Source organism: Anolis carolinensis, chromosome 2 (genome assembly GCF_035594765.1).
Source record: "Anolis carolinensis isolate JA03-04 chromosome 2, rAnoCar3.1.pri, whole genome shotgun sequence".
NCBI classification, from domain to species: domain Eukaryota; kingdom Metazoa; phylum Chordata; class Lepidosauria; order Squamata; family Dactyloidae; genus Anolis; species Anolis carolinensis.
In genome coordinates this window covers 152185786-152204950 of record NC_085842.1, presented here as the reverse complement: position 1 = coordinate 152204950, position 19165 = coordinate 152185786, and the positions used below count along the sequence as shown (strand labels likewise).

The 19165-nt window shown below is 42.0% G+C and overlaps 1 protein-coding gene across 8 annotated transcripts in view; it reads right to left on the bottom strand.

Annotated features, from left to right (window-relative positions):
- The window catches only part of sdk2 (sidekick cell adhesion molecule 2), a 412574-nt gene that overhangs the window by 94631 nt on the left and 298778 nt on the right, over positions 1–19165 (bottom strand). For all 8 annotated transcript variants that reach the window (XM_062970845.1, XM_062970848.1, XM_062970846.1 and 5 more), the window contains 2 exons: positions 18841–18947; positions 12535–12682 (listed from right to left, as the gene is read on the bottom strand). In XM_062970845.1, the coding sequence (XP_062826915.1) occupies positions 12535–12682; positions 18841–18947 (255 nt within the window). The remainder of the gene's footprint in view (positions 1–12534; positions 12683–18840; positions 18948–19165) is intronic.

The window sequence follows — 19165 nt, the reverse complement described above, 5'->3', positions numbered from 1 at the left end:
ATAACTCGGGACTCGAATAATCCGAATTTAGTCTGGAAGGCGGTCTTCCACTCATCCCCTTCTCTGATGCAAACTAGGTTATAAGCCCCCCGTAGGTCCAGCTTGGTGTAGACCTTGGCTCCTCGAAGTCGGTCTAGTAGATCCGAGATTAAGGGCAGGGGATAGCTGTTCCGCTTAGTGATATTGTTCAATGCTCTGTAGTCCACCACCAAGCGTAATTCCCCTGACTTCTTCTTCACAAACATCACTGGGGAGGCGGCTGGGGATTGAGAGGGTCTGATGAATCCCTTGCGAAGGTTTGTCTCTATGAATTCCCTGAGAGCTTCTTGCTCCGGTTCAGTCAGGGAGTAGAGATGCCCTCGCGGGATCGGGGCCCCCTCCACCAAGTCAATGGCACAGTCATAAGGTCTATGTGGGGGTAATTTTTCGGCTTCTTTTTCATTGAATACATCCCAATACTCGGAGTACTTCTTTGGCAAGGTGATAATGGGCTCGGTGTCTGTGGCATGGCAGACCTTGGCTACGAGGCAATGGTTTTGGCAGTACTTTGAAGCAAACTGCAGTTCTCTGTTGGACCAGGAGATGCTTGGGTCGTGAAGTGTCAGCCATGGAATCCCCAAAATCACAGGGAAATGGGGAACCTCAGTAACAAAGAAGGAAATCTCTTCCATATGTTCCCTTATCCACATCCTGGTGGGTTCCGACCACTGGCTTACGGGGCCCGTCTTGAGAGGGCGGCCATCGATGGCTTGCACCACACGGGCATTCTTGAAGTCATGATATTGTAATCCCAGAGAGTCGGCATACTCTCTATCAATGAAATTGTTGGTGGCTCCTGAGTCTATCATGGCGTGGATCATGACGGGTCCCTTTTTTGCTGACCATAAGGTGACCACTAGAAGGAACAGGACCCCGGTTGGCGGCTCTTGAATGGGTTTTTTGACCGGGTTGGCGAGCCTCTCTACGCCCGGTCGTTGGCTTCCCCCGCCGGCTGTGTGCCAGCCGCCTCAGACGCCTTCGTCTCCGTGGAGGACGCCGCCGCAAGACGGGCGGCGGGCTTCCCTTTGGCTGGGCACTCTCTGGCGAAGTGGCCCCCATTCCCGCAATACCAACAGAGGTTTAGGCGTTGGCGGCGGGCCTTCTCGGCGGCATCTAATCTGGGACGCACATTGCCCAACTGCATCGGCACCTCCTCGCTCCCTCTGGGGTATGGGGATGGTGGTGGGGGTCTCCACACTGGACGCGGCTGAACGCTGGCGGGAGCGAGGGGTTTTGCCCCAGCTCTACCGCTCTGGCCTCGTACCCACTGTTTCCTGTTGGCAATCATGACTTCAGCCCGTAAACATTGATCAATGAGTGCTTCAAGAGTGTGGGGAGGATCCACCTTGGAGATTTCCTCCAGCATTTCAATGTTGAGACCCTCCCGAAATTGTCCTCTGAGGGCTACATCGTTCCAGCCGGTGTTGTGGGCCAGCACTCGGAACTCGGCTATGTACTGAGACATGGGTCTGTCTCCTTGAAAGAGGCGGCGGAGTTTGTGACCGGCTGCCTCCAAATTGTCCTCAATTCCCCAGGTCTCCTTAAGGTGGTCCAAGAAGTGTTGCGCTGATCTTAGGTGTGGAGAGGCTTGGTCGAACAGTGCCGTCGCCCAGTTGGCCGCTGGCCCGTCTAGAAGACTGTAAACCCACGCCACCTTGATGTCTTCTTGGGGAAACTCGGCGGCACGGGCCTCTAGGTAAGCCTGGCACTGGCGGCGGAAAACTTGGACCTTGGAGGCTTCTCCAGAAAACTTGGTTGGCAACGCCATGGCCGGGAGGCGGATTCCGCGCTCTCTCAACCCTTTTATTTCTCCATCCTGCGCGTTGAGTCTGTCACGGATGCGGTCCACTTCGTCCTTGCTGATGGTGTAGCTAAGTGGCTGTCCACCCGGCGCGGCTCCGGTAGACATTCTGGCCTTGGTTAATTGGTGCTTATGGTGGCGGAGTCAAACTGTCAGGACCCAGGCTGCAAGGCACCAATAACCATACACAGAGGCCAACCTCTATCTACTATCTTTATTGAAGGAGTATATAAAGTTGGTAAAAACAAATGTAAAAGTTAGTCCAGAAGCAGACCTTTCAGGAAAGGTCAAAATTAGTCCAAGAACCAATGTCCAATATGCAATATTAAGGGCCAAAGTTGTAATCCAGTAACCGAAACACTCACCTTGCCAGGCAAGGTGAGGGGAGATGACGAGGTCCTTTAGTCCATGAACTTGAGCAAGGCTGGGAATTAACTTGATACTTGAAAACAAGGCTTGAATCGTGACACAAGGTAACGAGGAACAAGAACAAGGTCCGTGGAATTACTTGGTAAAATCCGTGAAACAAGGCAAGGTTTAGTCCTGGAAGGCGAGGCAAGGTCCGAAGGTAAACAAGGCTGGGAAGCAGGAGCGAAGGCTTGAGAACAGGGACAAGGCTTGAACAGGAACGAGGCTTGGAACGGAGCGCGCTGTCCAGACACAACTCGCTCCGGAGGCTGACGAAATGACTCCGCGAAGTTACTTCGCGGTTAAAACACCTATATAGAGTCTAACTTTCCCGCCGAGAGCAGTTCTCTGGGAACCAGAAACAAAGCTAATCTCTGAGACCAGATGTTTGACTCCTTAAAGATTCTCACGGAAAGCAGGCTTAATTGGCTAAATTCTTAGCAGCTATTCTAGCACTCCTGCGCGAGGCCGCTTCCAAACCTCTCTGTTGTTTACAAAACTCATGGCGAGAAAACACAGGAGATGTAGGCTCAGGGTTTGTTTGACATACTTCTGGAACACAACTCTCTTGCAGGTGCAAGGTTCCCAGATCTGGCTGGGAAGAACCTGGCTGGGAAGATTCCAGTTCTGACTGGGAAGGTAAAAAACCCAAGTTTTCTTCTTCATCAGGCATCACAATGTCATGAGCAGGACTACAAGGCCCATGAGTCATCACACCCGGGCTTCGAACTCATGACCTCTCGGTCAGTAGTGATTTATAGCAGCTGGTTACTAGCCAGCTGCGCCACAGCCCGGCCCCTTTACTCTGATTAAGTACAGTCAGGCAAGTTACACTAGGATAGTAGAAGGGGGAATATTATCTGTTGCAGAACCCCAAATGGTTCATTCCGCTCTAATGACATACCATCATGTAGCAAAGTCTTGGGTTAGGTATATTAATTGGTTCCCCCATCACCACCAGGGGGTATTTCTGAAACTGAGGGAACTAGATGTATGCCAAGAAGTATTTTTATATATTGCAACCCTGTTACTTGGCTTGAGTCCTCAGTACAGAGAGTACAGAAAAAGGACAAATACATTCTATAATCTTATGCCTAAAATAAGTGAATTTCTGATTCTTTCAGTACATTTTGGTATTCTATGTTTTTAGAAAGACCATTACACTTAAAGTTTACTTAGAAGTATATCCTGCTATATTTCATGGGATTTATTCTCTATGTGTTTAGGTTGGAGTTGTGTGCTGGTTGCTGCAGTTGGTTAGTCCCAAATCCAGTAAACCCAGGGCGCTTGTACACAGCATGAAAATGCAGGTTTTAAAGGGAGGACAAAAAAAACAAAAACAAAAACAAAACAAAAAAACAAAAACAAAACTCAGGACCCGAGAACATGTCCCCACACAGACATGTAGATCCCAGAATTTCTTCTCCCACCAACCTCACAGGCTTCCTCTGTATCGGAACAAGATAATCGGAACAAGACGGGGTGCATCTGGCAGAAGTCTAAAATAGGATTTGGGTCATAGTGTGTTAATGATATCATTTGGTGTACACATTTTAGGCTGTATTTTACTTGTATTTTACTGTATTTTACTTGGTGATAATTATATTCCACATTCATTTATTATAGATTACATTCATAACCTGCTCTGCATATTGTTTAAGACACAATATAAAACATTCTCCCACCCCACTTTATTTCACAACAGGTTTGTTGGTTAAGCTAAACTGCAAGATTGTGACTAGTCAAAAATACCCAGTAATCTGCGTGGGGATTTGAACCGTTGAAATCCATCAACCATGACAACACATGGCTCCCATGCATATGTGCTCAGCAAGCACCTTAAGCAAATGAATTTGACACAGGATTGAGACACAACTTCTGTATACACTTATGGAAGTGTCTGCCAAATCTGAATGGAAAAGGGGAATATTCGTGTACCTATTTGTACATATATTGACTGAATCCTGCTTCTGTCTAATGTAAGCGTAGGTTCTATTATGAAAAAGTTGGACATTTCAATGCATTCAATTCAAGATTATGGAGGTGAAACTATACATTAGATGGTGCTACCCTTAGAGATTAATGTTTGGTTGTGCAAACCACATATATTTAATTGTATATTCCAGTGTGCAATCAGCATGTGTTGAAAGGATTATTCTTCCCAGTTCTGATGTAAGGTCTAGCAAATAAACCCTATGAAATGCAGCAGGATATACTTCTAAGTAAATCTTAAGTGTAATGGTCTTTCTAAAAAGATAGAACATCAAAATGTACTGACTGGATCAGAAACATGTCAAATTTTACAAGATCAGGTGCTAAGTTGCAACAAAACCAAAAACCATCTTTGTTAGAACTAATGTTTTCATACTTAAACAAATCTCAAGTTCCGTACTACATTTCTGAGCCAGTGTGATAATAAATTGTTTTATTTACTAATGGAAAAAAAGAAATGCACTTATTTTAGGCATAGATTGTTTAAGCATACACTAGAGTAGGGCTACATAAGACACTTGTTTGACTTCAAGGATTTTGTGTGTGTGTTTTAATGTGTTTTTCCATAGATCCACATACCTGTGAAACTAGAAACCAAAAAGGCAAAAAACAATTATATTGGAAGTCTACTGTCTGCATGACTATTGGGTCATTCAAGGCGGAGGCTTCTAGAGTTACAAATTGCACCATGCTCTAATTGTTTTGTCTTCCTTTGTTTTGCAGAAACTAAAACTGATAGACTGGTTTGAAAGTATTGTCTCTGTTTCAATTGTTCTCAGTGTGCAGACAATATTTTCAAGTATCGGGTGATATCATCGGCAGAATTAGAAGGAAAGATATGGCAAGAAAACATTAGAAAGTTACAAGTCCAGGTTCCCTGTAAAACTCTCTGAACAAGATGAGACAACAATAGAATCAAAATTTAGAAATATCTTAAGAGCAGCAGCTAGGCAGCCATCTCAGTTCAGACATAATAATACATATAAGTGTGTCCGTATCTGTCTAGGCTTGGATATGACTAAATGCACACATGAAGACCTTGGAAAATGATTTTTTTACTACAACTCCCACAATCCCCAGTGCCCCGGCTTGCTGGGGAATTCTGGAAGATGTAGCCCAAAAAGTAACATTTCTGAGCTTTTCACTTTAACAGTGGCCCATGATCCCAGAGGAGAAGGCGACTGAAATGCATAAACCAAACATTTGCTCTGTGCTGAAGCTATCTTCACCTCAAATGAAAAGCAATAAAATAAAATAAAAATCTTCCCCGTTTCCTGTGCCTGCTTTTAAATTATCTCAGTGGCTCCGCGTTCTGGAGGGAGAACAAGTTGGAAGTTCATAGATTAATAGCTTTCTTTTTTAAAGGAGTGATCTAATCTGCTGGAGATATAAAATGGCTGGGGGAGGGGGAAATATATTTTACTGTTAAATTTGTGATAAAGGCGTTTTATCTTTTCAAACTGCCTTTACAAATGGAAAGGCAGCCAGTTCACTTCCTGCATAATGGAGGTTATGCATTCAATTCTACCAGAATGTCTCTTGTGTTCGAGAGAAATCTAGCCAATGTATGTGTGTGGAATCCATGAGGGGATAGGTGTTTTATTTTTCTTTCAAGACAGTGTGTTTCTGCAGTGTATAAACAAGAGATTGAAACACAAGTATATTCCACAAACACAGGATATAACTTTCGCATTACCTGTGTGAGCACAGATATCGATAAAGCTGTATTTGTGATGTGTGAAAAAAGTTCATTAGAAATAAATGGGCTTTTAATACAATTTTGACTGGGTTGGCATCACTTGGGACAATAGAAAAGAACCGAGTTACTCAATGATGAAATTATTGCTTAGCTTGATTTAATTTATTGTCAGGTTACATAATATAAGATTAAGATCGCAGTAATAAGATTCACAATGCTACTGGGACTATAACAAACAAAAGTTAGTAACAAAATAAGCAAGAAGAAAATAAATGATAAGAAAGCAACCTTACTCGGTTCTCATGCCTTGTTCAAATATTTGCAATGAGCAGATTATGTTATAGCGAAACACATCATTACATAAATTAGCCCTTAATTATGAAGGAATGCAGGCTGAAACTAATATTAGACCAATGAAGACATATCTAGTATTGCAGCAATAGTTTTATTTTATGAAGTGATGCACTAAAATGGTTTACTAAGACAGAATCAGTATTAAACCATAAAATAATAGCATTATTAATAGTGACCCCTTTTCCACCTAATAACTTTTACCTCATCCAAATATAGAAAATAGGTATAAAAATCAAACATTTACTGATAAATTACATTTGCAAGGCTTGCTAAAAAGGCTGAATTTCTTTTTTATGAAGTACAGATGAAGCATTTTCAGTAGAGTCCATAAATACTGCAACTTGTTGCTAACAGATTCATGAAAATGTCTAAGTGGCATTTAGAAATCTTTTATTGTTACCAAATTTTTCATGACTCCAACATTGAGCCAAGGGGACCCGATTTGGGGTTGGGACCCACAGTTTAAGAAGCAATGAGTAGGACAAAGGTTGGGAGTTAGACTAGGATTGGAGTCAGAGAGGAGAGTTTTGGTTGGTTTGGCATGGTGGGTCTGAGTTAGTTTAAGACGGCTGTGAGACAGTGTGTGTTGTGTATTAAATATAATACACATTTACTTTGCTATATTCAACTTTGGAAATATCATTTTTGTTTTTGTACATTTTTGGCCAATCTATACAAAAGGTTTGATTCAGACAAGGTGTTTTGTAGTGACAGCACTGACTATATAACAGTGATTCTCAACCTGTGGGTCCCCAGATGTTATGCCTTCAACTCCCAGAAATCCTAACAGTTGAGAAACTGGCTGGGATTTCTGGGAGTTTTAGGCTAAAACACCTGGGGACCCACAGGTTGAGAACCACTGCTATATAAGGTGGTGTTCACTGGTGTCATATAAGGAAACAAGAAAAAGTCCTTGCATTGGTGGCAGAAATGTGGATCAAGGAAGGCCCTCACTCTTAGTAATTGCTCATAGAAGTCTTCAAATTTGATGAGTTAAGGAATAGAATATCTACATTTGGCCACATTGGTGGGATTGCCAGAGTGGAAAATACTACAGTTGGTGGGATATGGGTTTGAAACCCTCTCATAGAGAGAAAAAGACTGAACAAACATCTCTATTTTCCTCCCCTTGTAAGGAAATGGGCATCATTGTGTGTAATGAACCATAGTTTCCAGAACAACAGACCACAGGCATACGTGTGTGTTTGCCATATTTGGCTTCCTCTAAATACAGCCAAAGTATTCATATCTTCAAAATTATTAAATACTACATCATCTGGATTTTTTATATTTAATTCAACTTATGAAAGATGCCCTTGACTCTCATCTTTGCATTCTACAAGTCATCATTTTTCATCATGTTTAATCTCACGCACACACAACTGCCTTCTCCAAAGGATTTTCTTTCACAAGAGCAATGGCTCTTGAAAGTGCCGTCTTATCAGTAGCATTCTCCCTCTCACCTCACTCACAGGAAGAGCTAAGGTGTCCTTGCCCGCCAACTGGTTGCTGAGAAAATCATACAGAATAGCAGCTGGCATATTCCCATATAGAATAGCAGCCAGCATATTCAACTTGGTTCCTAGGAAGAAGATGGGGTGTGAACACACAATAGCATGCCAAATTAGGTGAAGACACAGTCAAAGCTATAATTTCAGAACTGTTATCGTGATGGAAAAAGTCACAACCATGGAGAAACAGGTTCTGTATGGTAGCAGAAGGATTCTTTTTTTTTTTTACTTGCACTTGATAAGCTTTTTCTTTAGGGGTGTTATTTGAAGTGTCTGCAAAGAAACCTATGAACAATAAAGAAACTACAGGAAAAGATGTTCCGTCTAAACATTAGGAAGAATGTCTTGATGGTAAGAGCTGTGTGATAGTGGAATATACCTCAATGTGTGGTAGTGCCTCCTTCTGCTATCTGTCAGAAGTACCAATATTGTATATTCTTGTGTGGCAGAATGAGATTGGACTGGATGGCCCTTGTGGCCTCTTGCAACTCTATGAAATTCTTCCAGATTACAACAAAGTGGGACTTTGAACCCACTTCTTGCTAGTCCTACTCTGATGTTTTACCTGTTATGTCATGCTGGTTCTCAACCAGCAGACATGTTAGAGTAAAGGAAGACATGTTTTGCTACTAAATCAAGGCCTGAAATTCACATTTTACTGAAACTAGATCTAAAACAAGGGTGGACAAAGTGGCCCTCGAGATGTTGATGATCTGTAAATCCCCTCAACGTTGGCTGAGTTGGGTAAGGTTGACAAGCACCAAAATCCAAGAACACCTGGAAGGCTCTGTTTTGTCTAAGGCAGGGGTCCTCAAACTTTTTAAGCTGAGGGCCGGTCCACAATCCTTCAGACTGTTGAGGGGCCGGATTATCATTTGGAAAAAAATACAAACAACTTCCTATGCACACTGCGTATTTGTCTTATTTGTAGTGCAAAACAACAACAGCAACAACAAGAACAATTAAAGAACAATGCAATATTTAAAAATAAAAACAATTTTAACCAACATACATTTATCAGGATTTCAATGGGAAATGTGGTCCTGCTTCTGGCCAATGAGATAGTCAAGTTAATTAGGGTTGTTGTTGTTGTGTGCCTTCAAGTCATTTCAGACTTTGGGTGAGCCTAAGTCTAAAATGTATTATTTATTTACTGCATTTATTTACTACATTTGTATCACACCCTTCTCACCCCAAAGGGGACTCAGAGGGGCTTACAAATTATATGTACATACAATATATTATATTATTAGCATAGCACAATGTTAGCATTATATATTACTATACTGTAATATTATTAGTAATATTATATGTAATATAGAATATATAATTAATATTATTATATGGTATTATTATTAGTGTTATATTGTATTACATTATAATATTATTATCAATATTATATGTATATACAATATAATATATTATAAAATATAATGAGGGCGGGGGCCAGGTAAATGACCTCGGAGGGCCGCATCCGGCCCCCGGGCCTTAGTTTGGGGACCCCTGGTCTAAGGTAACCATGGCAGGCAGGCAGGCAGGCGATGGAGAAAGACATGAGGTCCAAGGGAATATCAGATAAAGAGACATGAACATGGTCCTGTTCACTTTAAAAAACTGTGTTGTTACAATTTTGGTTTAATTGCCATGGAAACCTTCTATGGGATCCTGGGATATGAAATTTAGGGAAATGATTTGAATCTTTTCAATGAAAAAGATTATATAAAGCCTCTGGCCAAACTGCCAATAGAAGATTCACAGAGGATACAAGCATAGCAGTTAAAATGGAATCACAATGCTGTAACTGTGAAGTGTGAAAGAGATGGAAGATATTTCACACTTCACAGTGAGCCAGGAATACAGAATGTCAGGTGGGAGTGTGGGAGAAGATGTCACCCGAGGGTGAAAGGCGGATTTTTAAATGTATTTAATTTATATCTGCCTTTCACCTATACAGTAGAACTCAAGACAGCACATGATTTGAGTTAAATCTGTACATTACAGCTACACAGCAACATGAACATATGCAGGTAACATCTACACACCTTCTCTTCTGTTAGATTTTGCAGAAATCAGCCCTTAACTTTATAACCCTTGAGTGAGCTCTGCTGATGAACATGCAAGCAGAGCAGTGGCTGCTTGAAAAGCTTTCCTTACTGAAAAATTGCCCTTTGCTGGTGGGGGGCGACGCTGTATCTCATTATGAATGTGACTGTCTGAGTGGGGAGACACGGCAATTTTTCCCTCCTTCTTTCCTGAACAGAATGTTACAATTCTTAAGAAAGAACAAGTGCCCTTCTTTACATCTCTCTCTCTCTCTCTCCTGGCTCCCTGCTCCTTTTGTTTTAAATTCATTTTCTCCATGATAAACAAAGCCATTAGTTTATCAAGCCTATCTCCGGATTTTAATGTGATGCGTTGGAGACATCTGCTAAACATCCTTAATGTTAGTTTAACAAGGGCACATTCAGCCACATTCCCTCACACTTTATCCCATTAAGATGGGACGTGGCAGGATTCTCTCAGATAAATGACTCTGCTAATGCGTCTGCCTCCCGCTTTTCCACTTGTGTCTCTGTGTTTGGGGTGTGGGGTGGTGGTGGTGAAAGTTGATAAGGCTCCTTCTGATTTTCTTGTGGGACATACTTTATGCCTCTTCAAGAAAAGCCTCACCCCTCTATCTCTGTGGATGTCTGGAAGATAGCCTCCAGGACTATTAATATTCAGAATAGTTCCCAGGTAGGTTGTGAAGTCATATTTCTATCTATAGGCAGACTGCTGATGCTTACCTAACCTTTCATGTCATGTAACAGGCTGAGTGCATCCATTATTCCCCAATCCCCTGAAGGTACTACTGTAGCTGAAAGGGTTAAGTCCCTTTAGTCACCACAATGACTTTCGAAGGAAGGTGACAGCTAAGGACAGCAATGTAATAAGAGAGAGTAGAAAAAGACACAGACTCCGCACACCCACCCATCACCTGTCAAGGCAATGAGGACACTGGAAGGATAATACAAAGACAGTCTTCTAGGTTTAGGTTAGAGCAAGGAAGCCTGAAGAGGCAAAACAATGTTTATTCTTATGGGATAACTCAAGATTTTATGCTGATGAAGGCAAATGACAAGATGACAGCTCCTCCAATCCACACGCCAAAGCTGCCTGAACTGGCAGTTGGCTTGGGAATGGGATACAGTTTTGCATCAATGGAAAGGGTATGGGTCAGTACTCTGTGACACACCCAGCTCTGACATCTGAAAAAAGAACATGTCCAGGAGGCTTCAGGAGGAAACCTGGTCCCCAAGTGCAGGCACCTAAGGATTTTGCTCTGCCTAAAAGTAGGGTCAGCCCTGGTTTTAGCCAACTCAAGTATTGTTCTGGCAACATTGTTTATGTACCTTGTTTGGGTGATAAGGAGAAAGTGTCTACATTGTGCAACACACAATCCTACAATTTAGCTCAATTAGTCACAAATGGAAAAATCAGTGCTAGCAAGACAGGGAGGAGAAATTCAGTTTATTGCATAGCAGGAATCCATGGCTACATCTGCCAAGTCAACAGCATTCATCAGACGGGAATCTCCCACTCACAGAGGCAACGGCTGGATCCACTTTTCAAGGAAGGACCTCTCTGAACTCTCTTATGAATATTAATCAGCAGTAATTGCTGTGAAACGGTTGATAGAGCCAGTACTGAATGGAATTGGCATGCAAGCAGTGCTCTGTGGTGCCTCGGAGGCAGGGCGGGCACATGGGCCATTAGGCACAGTGGTTCCTAAGGGGGCAGTTAGCTGGCAAGTGTGATGGAATGCACACAGCCCTAAAGGGAACGGTGCACAATGCTCCCCAGATGGAACAGGCAGAGCAGGAGAGCATCTGTGAGGTGCACAGGCAGACACACGGGCACAACAGAGGACACAGAGGTGAAGGGAGCGCATTTGCATTGCCTATTAGCTTCTGGCTCAAGTACAGGCAAACCTCTCAATTACTAGCTGATGTATAATATAATTGTATTACTTCCTTAGTACCTACATATATGAAAAGGACCAGTCATGCTGAATCACTCTTGTTTGTGTGAGTGTGTGGCATATGTATATGACTGTCCAAATATAAGAGTTCCAAATGCTGTTTGGGATAGGACCATCACCTTCTGACTGAACTGCAACTGAATTATATTTCTCATTCCTAACAGTTCTCAAATTTGACCTTTTATGTCTCCCACATAGGCCTGGCATCTGTTATGCACAGTGACATAAGTCAGTGGGGAAGAGAAGGATGCTCTTGTCCTTCACAGAGAGAAGAAAGCAAAAGAGAGTTCCCAGCTTATAGGAATGCAACAAATGGCCACACCTGTTCTGGAAGATCTACTGGAGGGCCAAGCCTCTGGGTGCAAAAGCTGACATAACACTATAGGACAGTGTCCTCTGGATAAGTTTTATCACAACCTCCATCATCCTCACTCAGCTCTATAGGGATAATAGAAGTTGTAGTTAAATAGATCTTCAGGGCAGAAAATTGGGAGAAGCCTGCTGTGGGATGGTTTACTCTAAATTCATTTAGCTGCTCCATTCACCAACTGCTTCACCAGACTGGCCAACTCGATACAGTCCCTTATTCTAAAGGAGGGAGTAGAAACATATGGCTCTATTACTAAGGGTGGAGGAAACCTTTCAAACACCTTTCTTAGGAAGTCTTTGATCGCTGAAGGTTGCTCCCTGTAATAGTCATTTTACTCACATGCGACTGCTGGGAGGGATTTTGCGGCCATCTCGGAACCAAGTGACTTGTGGGCGAGGGAAGCTGGCAATGCGGGGGGCGCGGATGACAGCAGCTTCGCCGTGTGAGACACTTTGCTGTTTCTCACTTCCTTCAAAGCTCCCCATGTCTGGAAAGGAACAAAAACAGCAAGAAAATATGTTAGCTCTAAGGAGCAGGGAAACCCAAGACCACGTATTCTCAGTGCCTTAAGCAGACACATAGGAGGTTGTCAAATCTGGCTGGTGTATCTGGACATATATGTACACAAACACAGACATGCATTCATTTGTGCACATCAAAATGCTTGCTTCCTTGTGATGCTCTCTTTTGTACAAAGTCCCTATCTACACTGTAGATGGGGCCCAAAGGCCTGAGGATTCAAGTTTTGGAAAATTCCAGAGTTTCCAAGTTACTATGGCAATTGGAAGTTGAACAGATTTTCTCCACCTTTCTCTGACTATATCTCATATTATTTTCCATTTGGCATTTTGGTCAGGGAAATGTATTAAGTGCAAAAATACTAATGTAGTGTTTAACTTATGAAAGGGTACCTGTCTCTTTAGACTGAAATGTATTCCTTCCAAAATATATGGGAGGAAGGGCCTCATCGCTGTTTGTGTATACACTAAAAGGTGACAGTTTATATTATGTGAGTGGGATGATCTATGTGCCTGCTATATCCAGATATCAGTTCCTTGAGGACAAGTGAATCAAAGGAAAGACCATGAGTTATAGTACTGGAAAAGGGAGAAAATATGTTCTTCTCCAAAACAGAACTCTTTAAAAGTGTAAAAAACAGAGGCTGGTTGGCCATCTGTTGGGGCTGCTTTGAATGCAATTTTCCTGGTTCTTGGCAGTGGTTTGGACTGGATGGCCCATGAGGTCTCTTCCAACTCTATGATTCTATGATTATCATTATTCCTGTGCAAATTCTTTATAGTACAGATAACATCAATGAACACTGCAGATGCTTTTCATTGGCAACGATCCATGGTAGAAAACAAACAAACATACCAACCCACCTTCTCCTACATTCTGTGAAATCTCCTCTCCTATTTGTACAACATTCATCTTTCTCTTGGCCTCTCATATGTCCACATGTGCTGCTGTACTCTTTCAATTGCCAAACAGTCCAAAACCTTTTGCTCCTCAGCACTTGTTGGTTTTTAACCAATAACCTTGACATTGCTAAGTTGGTGCCTCCTCCTGATGCAGCTGTTCGTGGGTTAGTAAATTGATAGCACCTTTAACAATAATACTACTAATGACCAAATAGGTGTGTGGGGAGGTGGGGGGAGATTTTATTGACTTGCTTTAATTGCCGTAATTAAAAACATGTAAAGAATCTCTTTTTAACGACTTGGCCATTAGCACAGCTGCCCACTTAATTTCCCATTAGCTGTCTGATTTGCCACCAAGTTTTAGAGGAGGGTTTTTTGGGGGGAGAAGGAGAAAAGGTGGTGGGGGAGATGGTGGTGGTGATGATGATGATGGACCAAATTAAAATGTAGTCTTGGATACTGAGGTGAAACATACACCTGGCATGATGCGTGGCTCATGCCAAAGTGCTACTATTTGCTTGTGGAGGTCTTCCATACTTGGAACATCTTAATCATCTACGTGCAAAATGATTTACAAACTTAAAAAGTTGGGAGGTGCTCATAGATCTCCCTTTTTTCCAATTTTTGATGGTGATTATTTCCTTTCCCCAATTTCAGGTGGTTATTTTTCTTCTTGACAGAAAGGCAGAGTGTTATGAAAGCCAGTATACTAAATCTTGTGTTTTCAGAGCTCTGCTTCAGACTCTGAGCAACAAGATGCTTTTTCTCTCCCCCACATTACAAGGCTTTCCAATGGCCGTCGGGATTTTAATTTTCTCTTGTTGCTTCAACTCATAGATCTTCATTCCCAAGAATGCTGATGAGGCAACAGGTTCACTTAGGATGATTCCTGATGGAAAGCACTCCTAACAGGAAGTGTCACGGAGGAAGGTTAAGCCCCCCTTCATGAAAATGTTCACCACTAGGGCTTCCATACTTGCAATTTCATTTTGAATCTTCTACTTGTGGTGGAAAATCCTTTAAAAACAAAACCTGCAAGCATCACAGGCATGTCTGTTTTTCCTCAAGCAACTTCAAATACTTATAACTGCAGAGAAAGAGCTAAGTACCTAATAGAGATTGGCTGTCATATTATAGAAATTGGTTCTGGCGTAGCGTTCACAGCATAAATGTAGAGCAGCATTCAACAGTGGCAGAGGAATACCTAAGTAGGAAATGGTGGATTTGGGTTCTTTTAGCTGCTTGGTTCTTTTAGCCAGTCAATGGATGTCAAATTCCACACGTAATTTGTGCTTCCTTATAAAAGAAAAACTCACAGAAACCACATGATATTGTTGAAGTGACAGTTAGATTTTTGAATCAGGATCTTGAATCTTTAGATGCGGGAACTCTTGCCATCACAAGCAAAGAATGCAAAGAGGTTTCATCAAAGCCAGCTCTCCACCTCTCCAAAAATTGGGGAGGGGAGAGAGAAAAAGAAAGACGAGAGGTAGGAAGGAGGACAGCACTGAGTCACCGTGGTTCAGCAGTGAAACTGACAATGGACACACAATCAATTCTTTTTCATCAGGCCAGAATTGTTCCTTCCTTCTAGTACCCCACTAGCCCATGGCTCTCTTCAGAAGTGTCCTCTTCCATCAGGATTAATTGTGTAGCATCTCCCTTTCCAGGGTGGCACTTTCATTTTCTGTGGCTGAACACCAGTGACAGTAGAGGAAACCTCAGAGGTACCCATCAACCTTGCCTAAAGCCTGATTCGACATCTCCTGCTGTTGCCATCCTCTGCCTTGTGTTTATGCTTTCTTTTTCTGCTTTCTTCTCCTACCCTTGGCTCAGCAAGTCTTCTTCTTTTCTAGGTTTTTGAAGTCCTCACAAGCAAGCTCTAATTTGACATGCAGAATTTGTCAACCCTTGCCTTCTGCTGAACCAACTCTGCTTCCCATACAGCCCTGATGTTAACCTTGAAGACCACAGGGACGGCCAACCAAAAACAGACTGCTGCCTAAGGCAGAATTGCAGATGGCAGGCCAACTCTCCAAAATCAAAGCACACTATACTCACAATTAGTACCTTATTTTGTAACTTCAAGCAGAAAATTCTAAAAACACTGTCCCACACTCCTTGGCAGTGAAAAATAAACAACTATTTGCTTTCCCTTCAGGTTATCCAACAGCAGCAATCTGTAGTAATTTCATTCTATTCAATGGTAGAGGAAGCCTCAACACCTGACATTCTTGCAAATATTAGGCAAAGTGAACCTTGCAATGACTGATCATGGTTATCCTCAAGCAACACTCTGAGGATAGCCAAACATGGAGCAGTTATACCTCATATGTTCAGATTATCTACTCTTGATTTGCACACTTAAAACCCAAAATGGAAGAGCCAATGGGAAGGGGGCACCAATTTATGTGAAACAGGCACCAACACACCCATGTTGTCTTCCTAATTCTGTGGACCTTCCACCCTTTGCAGTTGCCTTGGGAACATCCCAGATCTCTTGATCAAAATCCATGGCAGCTTTTCTAGCTGCAATGAAACTTATCATGGCCAGTTTAGGGAGATACATTGCATTAGAGATACAAACACACCTGCATGTCAAGATATAACCCTGCCCCTTGTCAAAATTAAATGCTCTCCTTTCTGCCACAAACAGCTTCATTTCAGACACATACATGTGTGCATTTAAGCATGAGGTGAACCCCCAGCCCCCAAGCAAAATGCCATGGGCACTAGCCGGAGGATCCAGATTCTTCTGCTGCCAGCCGAAGATTTGTCATCAATGTTCCAGCCTTTCCTGCTGTGAGTCAGGGAGGCCGGAGCTGATTTATATGGGCAGCTTGTCCCTGCATCAGGCAATGCTGCTGTAATTGTTATAAACGTTGTTTGCTTTCCTTGCCTTCCAGAGGGTGATGCTGTGGAGAACTGCTTTTTTTTTTGTTAAAAGCCATCTCAGGGATTTAACACTTCAGGAAAATAGTCTCCTCAGAGCTGGTTTCACAAGCAATTCTGTTAATGGAACTCAGAGACAACCTGGGAATTTTCCTGTTCTTTGCTTCCTGCTACTATCCAAACTCTGAGAGCTCCCTATCTGATACCGCCATACCAGTCCTTTCCAAATTCTCCAGGAACCAACAACTCAGCCTAGCTTTCTCTTAGCAGCTAGATTTCAAATGGGCAAAAGTTACATTTTCACATATTAACAGAAAAGCTCTATTTTCCATAGACACTTTGCATATAGTGAGTGAAGACTATAAAAGCAAAAAGGACAAATAAAGGAAGGCAATGGTTGCAGATCACCTCTCAGCTTGGAGGAAAGGAGCACTGAGGTTTTGTGATTTGGCTCGGCCATTCAAGGTAGGTTTATTATTGTCAGAAGATTAATAAAACATGACAAAAAAGGAATGCCTTCTCAAACAGAGAGCATGGCGAGAGAATTCCCTTTCGTTATTGCTATATTAAAAATTCTGCAGCTGGCTAAGAGATATTATCTGCAAAGACCAATAATCTTGATGTGAAGAAGAGAAAGATGTCCCAGATGGACAAAATCTTGTCCCATTGCTTCACCACTTATACTGTTCAGAGATTTGTGCTTTTCTTTTAATTTGCATTTTTCATCTTTATCTTCCAGCTGTTGTTTGAAATTCCATTCTGCACTGTTCAGCTGAAGAGCACTTAAGCATCCAATAATGTTAGCTCCGAGAGGGCCATCTTGATCTCACTATCCAGTGACCTTGACTGCTTGTCCCATTAGTTTGCAAGGATAATGGTAGTGGTGGGAGATTAATGCAGTTCAACCCTAGTATTGCGCGTCCAGTACCTGCAATTTCACTTATCCATAGCTCCCCACTCTCCCAAATTATATCTAGTTACTTTCTAGGTGTGCCTGTATGATTCCTGCTTCTTGACAGGGGGTTGGACTGGATGGCCCAACTCTATGATTCTATTCTATGGTAGGCATCAGTTGGAAGATGACAATAGGATTATGCTGGAGACCCCAGAAATGCCTCGAGATGTGTTCTCTCTAGGCACTTCTAGGTCCTCCAGCACAAACCTATCCTTCATCCCAATAGGGTTCATTACTATCCATGGTTTCACATTTTCAAGGTAAATCCAGGAACATGTTCCCAATGGATATGGAGGCTATACTGTAAAGTTAAGATCTGGAAGGGTCCACAACTAGATTACATGTGTGACAAACCTTTGAAACAAACATTTCCTAATTGTTTATGTGTGAAGATGATGGTATAGACAAATGCAGAAAAGCGGGAAAGGAGGTGCTCCGAGAGGCAATCAAATTAGTATTCGCAGTAAACACACATATACAAACATACACAAATGGCATTTTCACTCTGCTTAATTGCTGAATGTCTCTGATGGTTCACAAAATAATGTTAAATACCATAGTACATGAATAAAAGATAATATAAAATCTAATACAAATTAAAACTGACACAGAATAAGACAAAGATAAAACCAAAACATGTTAACCTAGGGACTGTAGTTCTGTGAGAAAGCAAAGGGAATGTCTTTATACTTATGCCAAACTGCTGCTGCCATGGGGCAAAGCTGTAACAACAAGCTGGTATAAATGTGCTTTGTATCTGTGCTATGCCCAAGCAATGTATAAATTCAGGCCACTTGCGGTATATCTTTTATTATGTTCTATGTACATTTCCAGTGCAAACAACACTACTTTTTCTTAGCCTGCTCTTTGGGTCTAGCCACATGCTATGTTCAGATGAATGTAGCAGATTCCCCTCAACAGAAGGTTTTTACAAAGAGGAGTAGCATCTCTGGCAGTGTTTAATTAGGAGTGGAAAATTAGTTGCATGTTGGAGAAAAGATACAAGGAAGCTTCTTCTCTTATTTCATAGGGTCTTAGATAAACCTTTTTAATGATTTCTATGATTGATAATAATCTTCCAAAATAATGTACATCACCTGTGGCTGGATCCTCTTATCTAAAGATGCTAAGGAACAAGCAAGTGAAAAACTTTATTCTACCACTGAGCTATGGTTTCTGTTGGTGTCTTGTTGTATACATTTCATACAACATAATAGTTCAATTCAAACATTTGATTCATTTGAAAAGTGCTGCTCCTCCCATCCTGTGGGCTATCTTTATTGTACATCAATATTTGAAAGGCCTTTAAAAATATCCATGAGCACATTTTATGGATAGCTCCCCTGATCACATTTCAACCCTTGGGGTTCAACTTACATGCCACCTGAACTTCAGTCTGCCTTTGTAGCAGGGCTCCCATGCGATTGCGCACGATACAACGGTAGAAGCCGGCATGGGTACGGTCCAAGGATGTGATCATGTACCTTGAGAAAGAGAGAAGGATGCACACAAGAGAAAAAGAGAAAGAGAGATGACTAAATAGATCAATGTAGTACACACACAATCGATGAAGTACACAGTCAGGGCAACCGTAATCTCATACATCTCCTGATAGGCTAAAGTGAATTACTGTTGTCTGCAATGTGACAGCATGGCCTACATCTACACAAGTGTTCATTATTTACTTGTTGATTGATTCAAC